The sequence below is a fragment of the Typopeltis vanoorti genome, chromosome 13 (assembly GCF_054136105.1).
Source record: "Typopeltis vanoorti isolate ZY-2024b chromosome 13, IOZ_Tvanoo_1.0, whole genome shotgun sequence".
Taxonomy (NCBI): Eukaryota; Metazoa; Arthropoda; class Arachnida; order Uropygi; family Thelyphonidae; genus Typopeltis; species Typopeltis vanoorti.
In genome coordinates this window covers 61,256,281-61,273,800 of record NC_143561.1, presented here as the reverse complement: position 1 = coordinate 61,273,800, position 17,520 = coordinate 61,256,281, and the positions used below count along the sequence as shown (strand labels likewise).

Below are 17,520 nucleotides of genomic sequence, written 5' to 3'. Positions count from 1 at the left end.
CAAAAGTTGATGAACCACCATGAGTACCACATACAGCGCTAGGGTCTTTGTCGCCCACATGCAATGTCTATCTAAGCGCCCTTGTAACGATCTGGGCATGTGTGGTTCTTTTACGATAATAAAAATTTAAATTATTTGAAATTTCTTAAATAAATTTTGACAGAACAGCCACACGTTGGTTTGCTAAATGTAACGAACCGGGGTGTTGACTATGCAGGATAATCGTTAAAAACCTGAATATTCAAAAAATTCTCAAAAGTTAAAGTAAATTTTGATAAAACTACTTCACTTTAATCATTGAATATAATGATACAGGGATTATAGTCTTCTCACCGATCCGAATCGCTAACAAAATTAGAATGAATTTTAATTAAAGTAAAAATTTATTTGAACTAAGGTTTAAAAAATTCTTGCATTTTACAAGTTACTAAATTCTTAGTAACTTGTAAAAATTTTTTAATAATTTTTATAAGTGGAACTATCTTTTAGGAAAATAAAAGAAACTCAAGATAGATGAGAAAATAAGAAAATAATTCAGAAATAATTAGATTTTAATATAAGTATTCAAAAAATAACATCTTCAGAATAACAGAAAAAAAATTAAATTACATAAATATACTTGAAATTTTTTAAATTAAAATTTTAGGGTTTTTGATTTCATATTCACAAAATTAGAAATAATGGTCTTAACGTCTAATTCCGCACATATATCATTTTCAATAACTATTAACGCCAAACTAACAAGCCTTTTTTGTGATATATTTGTTCTTAAGTAGGTTTTAATCAATTTCAACTTGGAAATGGAACGTTCACCGCTCGCTACACTAACAGGTAAGGTTAAAATAGTATTCTTAAAACAATTGAAAAGTTAGGGAGAGATAAATTATTGGACACAATAAAATTAAGAATATCGAAATGGTTTTGAATATTTAAATTATCCTTCCAAAAAATATCCCGGAAAGCACATAACTCGTCATATAGTTCTATTGCATTTACGTCTTTATTGTCGCCATCTTTCAAGAGAATCTCTAAATCGTCACAATTTTTTCGTAAATCTTCATTATTAATTTGTAGTAATCTATACAAGAAATTGAAATTATCATATGTTTTTAGTTGTTCAAAACATTCTATTAACGAACACATTGCAACTAGTTCGTTAATAGAAAGTGTATAAAACACATTCACTCTAAATGTATCTTCTGGTGATTGTGGCGTTTCGTCATGATGCTCGTAGTCAAATTGTCATGCCCTCTTTCATCATCGGACTTCCGTACCAGTTTTAAATTCTTGTTCTCCGTCCACCTCTTCACTCAGTTCTTTTGCCGTTTTAGAACTTCTTTAAAATTTGTATCTGATCAATACTCTTGTAAGAATATTTTTAAGTTTTCGATAGATTCTAAAGCAAGTGTAATGTTCACATTTTTGTCTTGAAGCATTTTACTCACAGGGTTTATTCTGTTAAGTAAACCATGCCCAGTTATAAGAGAGCAAATAAATTTGTAGTCCTTTATTTTAGCACATACTGTTTGTGCTTCCTGCTGAGTTTCTTTATTAAAATTTTCATTATTTAAAATTTCAAAAAGTGCATCGTAAATTTCTCCTGACTGATATCGTAAAGGGCAGATTGCATTAATTTCACTTTTCCATTCGCGTTTCTGATGGCTGTTTCAATGTTGATGTTTTCAGGAACTCAGCATGAAGGACATTTCATTCTCTTACAAACGTTGGGCAATCCTTTTAAAGGATTGCCCAACGTTAGTAAGAGAATGAAAAGAAATTGTATATTTGTTGAATAATTGCAAAAAATCTAATTGCATCTGCATTCACTTTGGCTGCATCGTTAATGATTAAATTTAGAGTATGAGCAGCACATGGCACGTAAAAAGCTCAAGGATTTTTGTTCAAAAGCAAATTTTGGAGCCCGGATTTTTTCCCTTTCATATTTGCCCCATTGTCATACCCTTGACCTCGCATGTCTTCAATGGGAATGTTCCATTTTTCCAGTTGTTCCATTATTGTTGCACATAAACCACGTCCTGTGGAATCTGATATATCTGCAAAACCTAAAAAGTTTTTCCTGATCTTGATAATTCCATTGTCACAGGAAACAAAGCGAATAATAATGGTCATTTGTTCTGTTTTACTTACATCAGGTGTGCAGTCTAAAATTATGGAATAATATTTAGATTTTTGAATTGATAATAAAATTGCATCCCAGATTGCGTTACTTAAAGTTTCCAATATTTAATTTTGACTGTCTTTACTCAAATAGTGTACTCTATTGTTTCGTTGTAGGGTCCTTTCAACATGATTTTCCATAACGGGATCAAACTTCGCAAACAGTTCGACTAATTTTAAAAAATTGCCGTTATTCCTTTCATATAATTTATCAGATGATCCACGAAAAGCTAAATTTTGGCTACCAAAGAATTTTATAATTTCAATCAAGCGTTCTAAAACACTCGTCCAATGTTTCTTTTCCATTGAGTCTGGCAATCAATAGTAGTTTTGTTTTTTAAATTTTTATCAACTTCCTTCCATTTTAAGAAATTTTTCATGTGAGTTAAACTAGTCTCGTGTATATGCAAAGTTCTACTTACATTTCTCCAATCGTTATAACCTTCTACAAGACTACTTGATTCAGTAGGTGCGAAAGGTTTGCAACAAAAGCAAAAAACAGAATTTAAAGTTTCGGAATAAATGAGCCACGTTCTTGGCACGAGCTCACCATTTTCCATTTTTCTATTATAATATGTGTCGCCAAATTTATGACCATATGTATCTCTGGGATATATTATATATTTCTTTTGAACAGGCGCCATTTCAATTAAAACAACTCGTAATTTTTCATCAATATTTCCCCATTCACTTGGATCTTCTTAATTTAAAGAGACTAACAATGTATTAGTTTCGTGGTTAACTATAACTAAATCTTTTCCTTGTTTTTCACTTAAATCATGCATCTTGTTATCTTGTTCAATAGTTGCAATAGTGTTTTCATGCAAACTGGATGATGTGCACGGTTCTTCAACTCTGATTTCTGATGTATCGAGTTGGTTACAATCTGCATCAGAATATTTTAATATATTAACAAATTTATTAAGAGCCCCCCAGTTTGTTTCTGAACATCTGCTTCTTTCGCAGCATGACGCTTACAATTTTGTGCACCGGATAACTTTTTTTTAATTTTTGATTCCATTTCTATTTTATACCCAAAAGAAATTATTACACAACACAACACAGAGATGAAATAATAGTTTGCACTGCGCTACTGTCAGTAGCCTACTGAGATGCGTACCATATGGCTGGTTAACTAGCAACAAATGTTTTGTACGAAAATTCGTTTCTGCACATAAAAACCATTCACCGTTTCACTTTAAATAGACTGCAGTAGACACAACTCTGCAAGCAAGCAAGCATTTAGCCTGCTCTCGCTGCAAAATTGTAAACAGCCGGCTGATCAAAGAGGCGGCAATATAAAATTTTTTTAAATTTTTATTCGGTGTATCTGGCCTTATTTATTTTAATATTGATCATTCTACGAATTTTTTGTTTTCATGATAAAAATTTTGTTTCTTAAAAATGAACTTATGAACCGTGCCCCGGCGGCGGCGCCCCCTTCGTAGCAGCGCCTGCATGCACCACATGCTCTGCATGACTGCTTCTGCCGGCCCTGACTACATACATCTTCAGAAAAACAAATTGAATAAAATCTTCAAAAGAAGCTACCCAAATAAATAAATAAACAATGGAGCATTATAATGGAGAAAAATGAGATTCCCAAGGCATCTCATCTCATCTCACCTTTACATGTGATATGCAAAGCTTTGTCAAAGCTGGGTACTTCACATAATTCACACTGATGCTGAGATAGGATAGCTGAGTCTATTAACATAATCTGCTGTCAATAGTGTGCGTTCTGATGTTTTGCCTGCTTACAGGATGAAACTGCATACTCATCTTCAGCTGAAAAGCCATTATAAATGATTCTCGTGTTCTTAATGGAAATGAAAACTAAGGTCTTTACAATGATACATGTCATACTGACCACACTGCTAGAGTCACTTTAATAGTCATACAAGAAATGATTAATTAGCATAGGAAAGAATTATTTGGGGTTTTTTTAGTCAAATTTATTTTAAAACAAAGTTATACCAACTAGTTTCACCAACTGTGGCTGCTGGCTTCATCAGGGTAAAAGATGTATAAAAATAGTAAGAACACTTAAATGCTAAAAACTGTTAACACTAAAACCATAAAATAAACCGAATACAATTGTATTTTTTATAAAAGCAGAAGAACGTGTACATCACATGGATAGCGTGTGTATAATCTGCTAGTTGCTGTGTAGGAACGATTTGTAGTTGGCAGCAAAATTCAGAAAAACTTCAAGATTTCAAAAATTTTTCAAGACTTCAAATTTCAAAACTTCAAAAAGTTTTGAAATCATGAAGAAGGAGCACATAGGAGGCGTCAATAATAATAGAGAAGACAAATCGGGGTTAGCCTTTCATTTTGCTAGGACTAATTACATTATAGAATGGGATAAAAGCTCAATGCTCTACTTAGAGGAGGACTTCTGCTCCCAAATTATAAAAGAAGCCACAACGGTTCTCTGCTCAGAACAAAACCTTAATAGAAACCAAGGACTGATTCTGCCTGAAGGCCCTTATTAGATCTTTCAACATATCAGAACTGAATTTTGCCACCAACTACAAATGGTTCCAACACAACAACCAGCAGATCATACACGCGTTACACGTGTGATGTATGCATTCTTCTGCTTTTAAAACCCAAATAGTAGTCATTTATTCTCTCCTATAGTTCATGTGGTCAAAAATAACAGTATTACCATCATGAATAACCTCCATGGGGGAAACCAAACACCAGGTACGTCGTTTTGAGCAACTTAAGTGCAAAAAGACTAAACTGTTGCATCAACTTACATTTCTGAAGAGATGCAGAAACCATAATATAATTCCTAAGTTTCTTATTTTGAGAGAACAATTCCATTCAAGACAGGCTAAGCATATATATTTCAAAACATCTTTCACTCTTTTATGTGAGCATTTACAAAACACCAATGCTATCAGATTTACAAGGATATCTCCAGTACTTTAGACCAAAACCTATGGTCACTTTTAGATAGAATGATTAATAATAGCTATGAGAAGACCTTTTCAATCAGTAAACAATGCCAAATCAAGAAATTCAATGTTCTTTACAATAAACATTTTCAGTCAAAAAACCTGCTTTACTGTGACCGCGGTGATATGTAATTTCTCTGATTGCGTTCTATCTAAACAGGAAATCAGTATCCTCAAAAAAGGCTTCAATTTTTCTATTACCCCCGATCTAATTCCTAAAGTGGACATATTATGCAGTGTAGAAAAGGCCATTTCATCGCTACCAGAGCCCATTGCTAATGATCTCAGACTTAAAAGCAGTATCATTCTCTCTACTTCAAGAGCTCCCCATCAAAACGTCACTCTTCCAGAGAAAAAAGCCATATTTAGGTTAAAGAAAGATAAAGATATCATCATATTAAAAGCTGATAAAGGTAACTGTATGATTATCTTAAACACCAGTGATTACAAAGATAAGATTGCCAACTTACTTTCTGATACATCTACTTACCGTGTTCTAAATTCGGATCCCACTTTAAAGAATCATAATGATACCAACAATTTATTACTTTATTTATTTATTAATATGGATAACTGGCCAACAGAATTAAAATGTAGATTGAAGTCTATGCATCCACTGACACCGAGACTACATGGCTCTCCAAAGGTCCACAAAAATGGTATACCGTTACGCCCACTGTTGATGGTATTAATTCGCCTACCTATTTATTATCAAAATACCTTGCAGGTCTCCTCAAAGTACACATCCACAATTCGGATACTTATATACGAAATTCACAACATTTCGTGGAGAAATTAAAAAACATCTCGATCACCAATACAGATCTTCTGGCAAGCCTGGATGTTACATCTTTATTCATCAACATTCCAGTAGAAGTTATTGACATTTTAGGAAGCTTATTCTCTCAAATTCGGACCCCACTTTAAAGAATCATAATGATACCAATGATTTATTACTTTATTTATTTATTAATATGGATAACTGGCCAACAGAATTAAAATGTAGATTGAAGTCTATGCATCCACTGACACCGAGACTACATGGCTCTCCAAAGGCCCACAAAAATGGTATACCGTTACGCCCAACTGTTGAATGGTATTAATTTGCCTACCTATTTATTATCAAAATACTTTGCAGGTCTCCTCAAAGTACACATCCGCAATTCGGACACTTATATACGAAATTCACAACATTTCATGGAGAAATTAAAAAACATCTCGATCTCCAATACAGATCTTCTGGAAAGCCTGGATGTTATACCTTTATTCATCGACATTCCAGTAGAAAAAGTTATCGACATTTTAGAAAGCTTATTCTCTCAAGACATCACTTCTTTATTCCATCTTTGTTTAACATCTAACTTTTTCCTATGGAACAAAACTATTTATCAGCAATTAACAGGTCTTGCAATGGGAAGCCCTCTTTCACCACCCTGTGCAGATCTCTTTATGGAGAAATTTGAAAGTATAATTTTATCTCAACTAGACCCTAAACCCACGGTTTGGTGAAGATACGTTGATGATATTTTTATTGTTTGGAAAAATACAAAAAAGGATTTGCTCACTTTTCTAAGCAAGATTAACTCTTTGCATCAAAAAATTAAATTCGCTCTAGAGCTTGAGAAAGATAACCAATTACCATTTCTGGACATTTTAATCAAGAAATCAACAGATCGACGTATCAACCTTACAGTTTATCGCAAACCCACCAATACACGTAGATACTTGCACTTCACTTCTTAACACCATATTTCTCAGAAACTCAGCATTGTACACATGCTAAAAAATAGAGCCTCTCTCGTTACTACAGATGATAAAAACTTCCAAGCTGAACTTGCACGGATATTAAATGACCTTACAAAGAATGGTTATCCTAAGAAATTGATCCACAGGATACTTTTCTGTGACCCCCCCACACACACACACACAAAGGCAACCTGAAGATATACATTATAATTCTACCATTGGGATTCTGTTTGTACGGACAATTTCTAATAAGATTGCCAGACTCCTCAAGCCACATGGTATACAATTAACTTCTAAACCTGCACAGACCATTCGCCAATTTTTACGATCTCCGAAAGACAGTCATCCATTTTTTAAATATGCCAGAGTTTACATCATCCCTTGCTTGTGCGGCTTGAACTATATTGGCCAAACTTCAAGAAATTTTGAAATCAGGAAGGAGCACATAGGAAACGTCAATAATAATAGAGAAGACAAATCGGGGTTAGCCTTTCATTTTGCTAGGACTAATCATATTATAGAATGGGATAAAAGCTCAATGCCTTACTTAGAGGAGGACTTCCGCTCCTGAATTATAAAAGAAGCCACAACGAACTGATTCTGCCTGATATTTGGAAGGCCCTTATTAGATCTTTCAACATGCCAGAATTGAATTTTGCCGCCAACTACAAATCGTTCCTACACAACAACTAGCAGATAATACACATGCTGTGCATGAGATGTACGTGTTCTTCTGCTTTTATAAAAAATACAATTGTATTCGGTTTATTTTATGGTTTTAGTGTTAACAGTTTTTAGCATTTAAGTGTTCTTACTATTTTTATACATCTTTTACCCTGATGAAGCCAGCAGCCACAGTTGGTGAAACTAGTTGGTATAACTTTGTTTTAAAATAAATTTGACCAAAAAAAAATCCAAATAGTAGTCATTTATTCTCTCCTACAGTTCGTGTGGTCAAAAATAACAGTATTACCATCATGATTAATTAGCATGTTTTTGAACAAGATTAATAAGAGCCAATTTCATTTCTCAGGAGAAAATATGGACTATAGCTTTAATAATAGCTATGGTGTAAACAATAGTGGTAAAAGCAGTTGTGAAATATACATTATTAAGTATATTATAACTGAAAAGAAATTATTTTAATCCTTTACTCAAACTTATGCATACAAATTTTCTAAAAATTGTTCTAAATTGTTCTAATCTAACCTAACCTGGAAATACTGTACAATAAAAACTATGAAGCACACATTCATAACCCAAATCTGAGTGGTTAGTGTATCCACTCTCCAGCCAAAAGGCTGCGAGTTCTATTCCTGCAATCACAAACATCCATGTGGGCATGGATGTTTGTGATTGCAGGAATGTGGGCATGGATGTTTGCGATTGTCTGAAAATAGTGATGGTCGTGGTGGTCGGTGGTAGATGGCACTGGTGTAGATGATGAAGGTAGTTGCGGTTAGTGGAGTGGTGGAGACAGAGAGCTGTAGAGCAGGTGCCCTCCCTCGAGTCCTTGAACTCCCTGGAGGTGTTATGTAATAATAATAACAACAACAATAATAATAAAAACGGCTGCGTATAAAATTTTTTCAATTTTGGGAAGTTATACTGACTAATACTTCACGATTCATGTGTTCCTTAATTTTTTTATTAATTTTTTGTTTATATTTAAAAATAATTTATCAACAAAATTATTTTATTGTAATTTATTCTGGATATCTATTAATGTAGATGGAGCTATTCTCTTGTAGCCAATAGTGTACATAATATCATGTGCTTTCAATTGAATTTTTTTCTGTTTTTTCTGTTTCCTATAATTGTATTGACAATAGTTATGAAATTTAGCCAAATTTTTTTTTAAATAAAAACATTTCAATTAAACATAAGCAATTCTTAGTAATAACATTTTATGATGAATTATGCAAACAAAGTTTACATATGAAGTATGCCCATCCACGAGTAGCCAAACGTTCTTTGGGTAAAGGATTACGGCCAGAATATAATTTCTTATCAATTATGATATCATTATTGTTGTTATTAACATATGACCTCCATGGAGTCAAAGGACGCGTTATGGGTGGTCTATACTCTCATGCAAAAAGATCATTGAACATGCCTCAAATCTAGTCACAGTTTCCTCACTCACCAGACTTTCAGGCGATGCATTCAACTCGCCAATCACCCTCTATGCAAAGAACTTGTTCTTACTCCCCTGCTCACACCCTCCTTATACAGCTTTCAGGGATGGCCTCTAGTTCTACCTTCCTTTCCTCTATTCAATGAAATATCTCCTGCACATTAATCTGGTAACAACCCCCTCACCAACTTATATGTCTCAATCATATCTCCTCTTCTTCTATTCAAAAGGCTCTGTAGGTTGCATTTCCTCAATCTCTCCTCATATCTGATATTCCATAGACATGACACTAACTTAGCAAACCTTCTCTAAATCCTCTCCAATATATCCTCATCCCCCTGAAAACTAGGTTGACCAAATCTGTGCACAGTATTCCACATGTGGCCTGATCAAAGCCTTATGCAAGGGAACCATAACCTCTTTGCTTCTGCTTATCAATGTCCTTCTCATTATTACATAATCCATTGTGATGATCTCACAATTTTAGGAATGTGACCCCTAAAAATTGTAAGATCATCACAATGGATTATGTAATACCACCATCACTCCCAGATCTCTCATCTCCTCCACCAGCTATCAGTTTAATGTTGCAAAGTGAGGTCTTAAAATTTCTCCATTAATTGTATACTCTGCATCCCAACCTTACCTACTAAATTTCAAGACCTTGCACATTACAACATTAAACTGATAGCTCCACTCACATAGTCTATTCAAAGACTCTTGCAAGGCCACAATGGCTCTACTTTTCAAAGCTCTTCTCAACGTTGTATGATTTGCAAACACATCTCCAGTTAAGCTGGTCCCAATGTCATTAATGTACCAGTTAAGCAATAATGATCCCAAAACAGATCCCTGTGGCACTTCACTCACTATGTTATAATACATAAGCAGATTGCTGAAACACAACCTCCTCCTAACAAACTCATGCTGACCACCATAAAGAATACTACTATTATCAACTTCTGAATCAACCCACTTCTGAATTCAGAAGTGGGTTGATTCAGAAGAAGATAGTCTTATCCCCTCCCCTTTGTGAAGTAGGGAGGATAAGACAGAGGCTACAAATTTTGGGACTCGTTCTGTTGCAATAGTGTTAAACAGGTATACCAAAGGTGCCAATAATTTCATTTTGGCACCTTTGAGCATTCCCTCAAAACACCTGGCAATATATTATCAAGTCATATTGCCTTATTAACATCAAGCATTTGCTCACCACTCTCCACAAAAAAGCATTTACTCTGCAGATCATATCTATGCTCAACTTCACAAAACAACTTCTCCTTTCAAATAAACCAAAAGAGAGAGAGAGAGAGAGACTCCAAAGATATTAGCTTGCAGGGGGCACTGGAGACCATGATCGGACTGGAATCTGGGCATGCTCATGTAGGGAGTGCACAGATTCCACAAGTCCCTCATCCCTGTAGCATGACTCTAGTTCTATAAATTTCCCAGATATTCCAATAGCAAGAAAGATAGCATAAAAAATCATAGCATTGCTGCAGATAAAAAAAAATCACCCGTAAAAACCACAAAAAAATACAAAAATCTCTAAAATGCAACAAAAACTGCAAAACTGAAAGAATAGCCCCCCCCCCCTCTAAAAATGACAAAACAACAAAACTCATATGGAATCTTCCTTACATCTGCTTTGGTTTAAGATTTCCTTGCTTCACTTTGTTGCCATTACCACTCCCCTAAGTCTGTACTGATCTTTTCGATCTTTATCTCTGAAAATCGGTTATATGCATTCTAATTACTTATATAGTTAGATAATCTTCCTTGGAGATGCTACCATCCATACTTCAGACTGCTTCCCCCTCTTCTCTAATTTCACATCAGATGATAGAGAAGCTGAATTGTCTACTATCTGCAATGATTTAACACAAATTGTTATGGTTCACCCACAGTTTGTAGATCTCTGCTTGGCGTCTTGCCAAGAATAGTCGATTCATGCTGAAGGGGAGAAAGAAATGAAGGACGTATGAATTGGTCGCCAACACTCGAAATCACGTGCTTTATAATATAAAATTTGCCAACTGTTATACAAGCAACATAGTTAACTACAATGATCATAAAAGAGAAGTTAATTTTCTGATGTGTAATAATAAACAACTCATCCCACAATACGGACTGATTACCCTATTATCGGAATGGATTCTCCTCCTGTTGACATGCGCAGAAGTGTTGAAGGGTCTCGAATCTGTGGGCATACTATAAGAAACTTACCAGAATACCAGATAATCCTTATGATTGTAACAAAGCCTTGGTCCTTTTCTTAATTATCTTGCCCTCGAAATATATTGATGTTTTGGCTCTCCTCTTGGCAACTCTGACCATAACCTTGTCCATACTCCTTTTTTCTACTAATCATTCTTCTTCCAACCAATCTCAGTCTCATATCCTATGCAATGGTACCAATTAGGATGACCTTTGGATTTCTATGCCTCCTTCCATGGTCTGATTACTATTTCTGCTTTCCTGATCCAAGTACTTATACCAATGTAATAACCAAAATCATTATTGCTGGGTTGAGTGCCTTTATTTCCCACTTCCCTCAAAACCCATTGACCCTTATCCAAGTCCTGGTTCTCCAACAAATGTGCCATAAATTCAGCATACTGTCAATAATTCAAGTTGAAAAACTCCTGTTTCTTAATCAGTTTACAATTCAGCATGTAACAAATTATTAAAAAAAAATCTTAAACAAATACAAAGAGACTTTGTAAGGGTGAAAAATGCTATGCTTGTCTCATGCTCACGTAGTCTAACTCTCCAAGGCTGTTGGTCGCAACCTTTGGCTTCTCCATGTTTTCATATTTCTCTCATCCTGATGGTGAAGTCTTAATATCTCCTAAAGTTAAACAAATTTCTTGGCATCAGCATTTTCCTCCAACTCTTGTTTAGATGACTGAGTTGAATCTTCTCCCAATATTTCATGAACCACTCACAGTATACTTCCTCTGATCTTTTGAAAGAAGGACATCAGAAAAATACTCAATAAACTTGATACTACTAAGCCCTGTGGTCCAGATGGCATCTTTCCAAGATGCTAGAAATTATGCTAGAAACTTGTACTCCAGAACTAACACCCAGCTTGTATTGTAATGGTTCTATCCAACAGAATCAAAGTAGGTTTTAATCCAACTTATTCCTAAAAAGATAAATAAAAGTATAGCTGCTGACTATCATCTTATTCCTCTGACTTCATATTCTGAATATGACTACTTGGACACCTACCAACTATTAATTGTATTGATCATCAAGATGGATTCTGCCAATTTCACTCCAATTTTCTTCAAAAGTTGAAGAGCAGCAATTCAGAAGAAATTAAATTTGTGTAAATATGAAATATACTATTTATCTTAAAAGGTAGATTTTATACGAGGGCTGTTCAATAAGTAATAAGACCAATTTTACTGTCGCAAAACCACTCATCACAATATTAATTTCTGTGGAATAAAGAAATATTGCTGTCTGTATTAACAAAAGAGGTTGATAGATGGCGTATACGAGCTGATGTGCCAGAGTGTCCCGTGACTAAACACAAGCTTGTTTCAGTGCGCCTATGAGCCGCGACCAGTTGTCGAAATGGAAGAGTCCTTGGAACAGCATTATGCGATTAAATTTTGTGTGCGTTTGCAAAAATCGGCATTGGACACTTTTAACATGATACGCGAAGCTTTCCACAATGAAGAAATGTCGAGGGCAAGTGTTTTTCGCTGGCATAAAACTTTTAAGGAAGGAAGGCAAAATGTGGAAGATCTTGAACATGAGGGAAGACCTTCAATGTCCATCACAGAGACAATGATCAACAAAGCAGCGATTAAGCCAGTATAATCGCTGCTGCAATATACCGATTAGGACAATATGCCAGCTACATGTTGTCCTGAATATTGCTGTAAGAAGTGTTCACTCAATCATGGCTGAACATTTGGGACTGAAACGTGTTTGCGCCCGATGGATTCCCAAACTCTTGACACCGGAGCAAATGCAGCATCGAGTGGATGTGTGCACAGAATGGAAAGAAATACTGGAACAAGAATTCTTAAAACACATCATTACAGCAGATGAAGCTTGGTTGTATCACTATGACCCTACAATGAAACAACAAAGCAGTGAATGGAAGCATCCATCTTTGCCTACCCCCAAGAAAGCAAAAACTGTAAAATCGGCTGGTAAAGTTATGACCATAATGTTTTTTGACTACGAAGGAAATGTTTACCAACACACTGTAGAACCCGGGAATACTGTAAATGGCTCATACTATGCGGATGTTTTAGGGACAATGGTACAGCATGTCAAAAGGAAGCATCCATTGCTGAAGAATGGCTTCTTATTGCACCACGATAATACAAGACCACATATTGCTGGTTGTGTAGTGGACGTTTTGCAGAAGAACAACATAGATATCCTACCACACCCTCCATACAGTCCTGGTCTCGCACCGTGCGATTTCTGGCTGTTTTCTCAGCTCAAGAAACCACTAAGAGGCCGCCATTTCGAAATCAACAAAGCATATGTAAAAGCTGCAGAGGCAGTTTTGAAAGAACTCTCAAAAAAGGACTTTCAGATGTGTTTAAGAAGTGGATGCAATTTTGGGACAAATGTATCGCATCTCACGGTAGTTACTTCGAAAAAGACCATGTAAATGATGACAATTAAAGGTAATCTGTTTTCTGTATAAATATAGTCTTATAACTTATTGAACAGTCTCCATATATTAATTTATACACTACTTGGAAAGAGATCAACGGACATCTCCCATGAGCAAGGTGCATCATGCCATGTAACGAGTCACATGTGTGTTTACTGACTACAAATGAGTGTTTGTAGTCTGTAGAAATTGAAGAAATATGATGCTCCCAAGTTAGTGCAACTGTGTCTGGGTGAAATGGCTGTGAGAAAGGAACCGACAGAGTTTAAAAGAGACATTGTGATAGGATGCCATGTTGCAGGTCTATCTGTTCAGCAAATTGTTGACAAATTGTGCCATCCTAGGTCAACAATCAGTGATACCATATTGAGATGGAAGTGAGGGGAGTAAACTGCAAGTGCTATCCACAGTGGATGATCCATCACACTCACAGAATGTGACTGTAGGGTGCTACAAAGGATAATATATAAAAACTGCCATTGGTCAGCCAACACACTGAATGCAGAGTTCCTGGCATCTACTGGAACATGAATCTGCACAAAAACATTCAGAAACAAGGCTCACAAGATGGGTTTCCATGGTCAGACCACAATATACAAGCCCCACATTACCCCAACCACTGCATGTTGGTTCTTCATCTTCAGTGGTACAAAGAGTGTGTACAGTGAAATGTTAAAAGCTATATTATGGAGCAACAAATCATGCAACACCCTCTAGGTGAGCAGACGGATAGGTGTCGGTGTGGCAGATGCACGGTGAACATCTCTTACCAGAGTGTGTAATCCCAAATATGAAATTTGGAGGTGGTGGTGGTGGTGGTGTGATGGTATGGCCCTGTTTTTCCTGGATTGGCCCTTGGACTTCTGTTTGTAGTGCCACAAACATTGAACACCAAGAGGTATCTGGACAATGCGATGCTTCCTCCTTTGTAGCATTTCTATGGAACTGACTATTGTCTCTTTCAGCAAGACAATGCACTGCCTTAAGGCTTCTGCTAATACTGTGTGGTTTGTGGACATGAACATCATCACCATACAACTCATCTCCACAGAGCCCTGATCTCAACCATAACAAATATCTGTGGATTGAACAGGAGTATCAAGTGAGGTCAAGGGACATTTGCCCACAACACTCCAAGATCTCATTACATGCTTACAGTAAGAATGGTTCAAAATTCCCACTGATCGCTGTTGTACACTTGTGGAAAGTATGTCCCGTAGGATTGCTGCAATCATAGCAGTAAAAGGAGGTCCTACATCTTATTATGGTGGGTGCCATGGCTGTTTGTTCCTCACACTATGGTGTTTGACGTTTTTCCAAGCAGTGTATATAACAATTTAAACTTAGGCAAAAGCTTAATTTTCATTAAAAAATTTTTTTTAATTATTAAGTAGATGTTAAAAACTTACTCTTTCACCTAATCTTCCTGGAGTTCCAGGTTCTCCTGGATCACCCTGAGAAAAATATATATATATATATTATTTTAACTATATAACAGTGAAACAGAATCAATAATCAGTCATATTAAGAAAAATAACAGAGGTTTCTTTACACTTTGTATTTTAGACTTATGACAGAAGAGGTCATAAAAGGCAAATATCTGAATGATTTTCAGCTTCAGGAAAGAAAAAAATATTTTCCACTTCTCTTTCATCAACAGTTTTTATTATTATTTTATTTTTTATGGCATCTCCATGGAGTTCAGAGACTCATTGCAGGGAGATCCAAATCAACCATCATATACATAAATTCTGTGAGTTCCCTGAATTCACCATTAGGGAACTCACAACTAATTCTGGCAATCCATTCCACTTACTCACCATTCTCCATGCAAAAAATCTGGTCCACACACACACACACCCCCACTAATCACACTCTTACACAACTTCCATTGATGGCTCTTAGTTCTCTATTTGTCATATACTGAAAATTTTCACTGGCATGAATTTTATAAAACCCCTTTAATATCTTAAAAGTTTCTATCATGTCCCCTCTTTTCCACCTATCAATTAAACTTTGTAACCCAAAAAACTTCAACCTATCCTCATAGGTTAAAGTTTTTTGGGTTACAAAGTATTCCACAGACCTGTCACCATCTTTGTCACTCATATCTGAATCCTCTCAACCACCTCCTAGTCCCCCAAGGAACCTAGGTGACCATATCTGTGTGTGTGGCCAAATCATAGCCTTATAAAGAGGGATAATAACTTCCTTATCTTTACTTGTTAGTGTTTTTCAACTTTTCACTATCCACGTAATTCATTGAGCTATTTTACCAACTTTTGAAATAATGCCCTGACTCTGAACTTCAACTCTTTGTCCATCATTTATCCTAAAGTCACTAGCCTCATCAATTTCCTGCAACCCAATACCATCAATATGATACACCATATGCAACCTTTTAAACCCCAGGTACATAACTTTACATTTAGCAACATTAAAGTGATGATTATTATCCTTTGTCCATAATGCCAATTTATTTAAATCATCCTGTAGGATATCTACATCACCTTTATCAACTATTGTTCTCCCCAGTTTTGCATCATCAGCAAACAACTGTGAGTGGGGCTCTTAAATCTTTCCCTACAAATTAAAGAGTAGTGGCTCTAGTACAGAACCCTAGAGCCACTACTCTTTAATTAGCAAAGCAGAAGTCTGCATATGGCTAGTCACAACCCAGTTGATCACCTCATGATTACTCTCACCAACTGAAGGAACGTGCAGGGCCCCACTCACAATTACATCCTCTAATGAAATGATCACATCTAAAACTCTTGATCCTTGCATGCCCCCATAACAAACTCATCTCTCACATTTCGCCAAGCATGCATATTACACTCTCAATATATGTGCATCACCATATATCTACAGAGATACTGTGTCCCCTTCTAAATAAAATATGGATAAAAGGAAGAATGGACAGATGACTGGAATACAGGATTACTGATGAAAATACCAAAGAAAGGGGGATACAACAGAATGCTAACACTGGAGAGGAATATCTCTTCAGAGCAGTTGGTAAAATCTTCACTAGAATAGTATTATAAAGAATGACACAAAATCTAACATAGACTGATTAAAGAACAAGCAGCGTTCAGGTTTTTTACATGACCTAATAGATCATGTAAAAAACCAAATATAACTCTGAGAATAATTATTGAACAATCAATAGAATGGCAGAGCAGTCTGTAGGGATTCATTGACTTTGAAAAAGCATTTGATAGCATAAACAGAGAAGTAATTTGAAATTAATGAAATATTATGGCATGTCAGAGAAAATAACTAATATAGTAAAAACAATATATAACAATTATAAAATCAAGATAATATGTGATGAGAATTTAAGTAAAGAAATAGAAACAACAAGAGGTGTAAAGCAACAGTGCATACTCACCCCTACAATCTTCTTAATAGTTACAGATTGAGTGATGAGAGATACAATAGATGTAAGCATTAATGTGCAATTGCAATGAAAAAATAAATTAAATGATTTAGATTTTGTTGATAATATCTGCTTGTTAGCTCAAAAGTACTAATATAATCCAAAAGAAAACCAAAATAATGAAGATTCATCCCACACAAAATCTAACACTCAAAATCAAGGAAGAACCACTAGAATAGGTAGACACTTTTGTTTAACCATGATCAGTGGCGAACATTGAAGGAGGAACAGAAGAGGGCATAAAAAAATAGAATACAAAAAGTCCAAATTGTCTTCTTCAATACAATGAAAAACATATGAATAAGTAAAGAAATAAATCTCAAGACAAAAATAAGACTCTTCAACACAAATATCAAGACTGTTCTACTGTATGGATTTGAAATCTGGAAATTAC

At 35.4% G+C, this 17,520-nt stretch overlaps 1 protein-coding gene across 1 annotated transcript in view; it reads right to left on the bottom strand.

The window, feature by feature from the left end:
• LOC150100214 (uncharacterized) overlaps positions 1-17,520 on the bottom strand; it is an 850,396-nt gene that overhangs the window by 728,040 nt on the left and 104,836 nt on the right. The window contains exon 5 of the mRNA XM_090402345.1: positions 15,094-15,138. Within this exon, the coding sequence (XP_090258471.1) occupies positions 15,094-15,138 (45 nt within the window). The remainder of the gene's footprint in view (positions 1-15,093; positions 15,139-17,520) is intronic.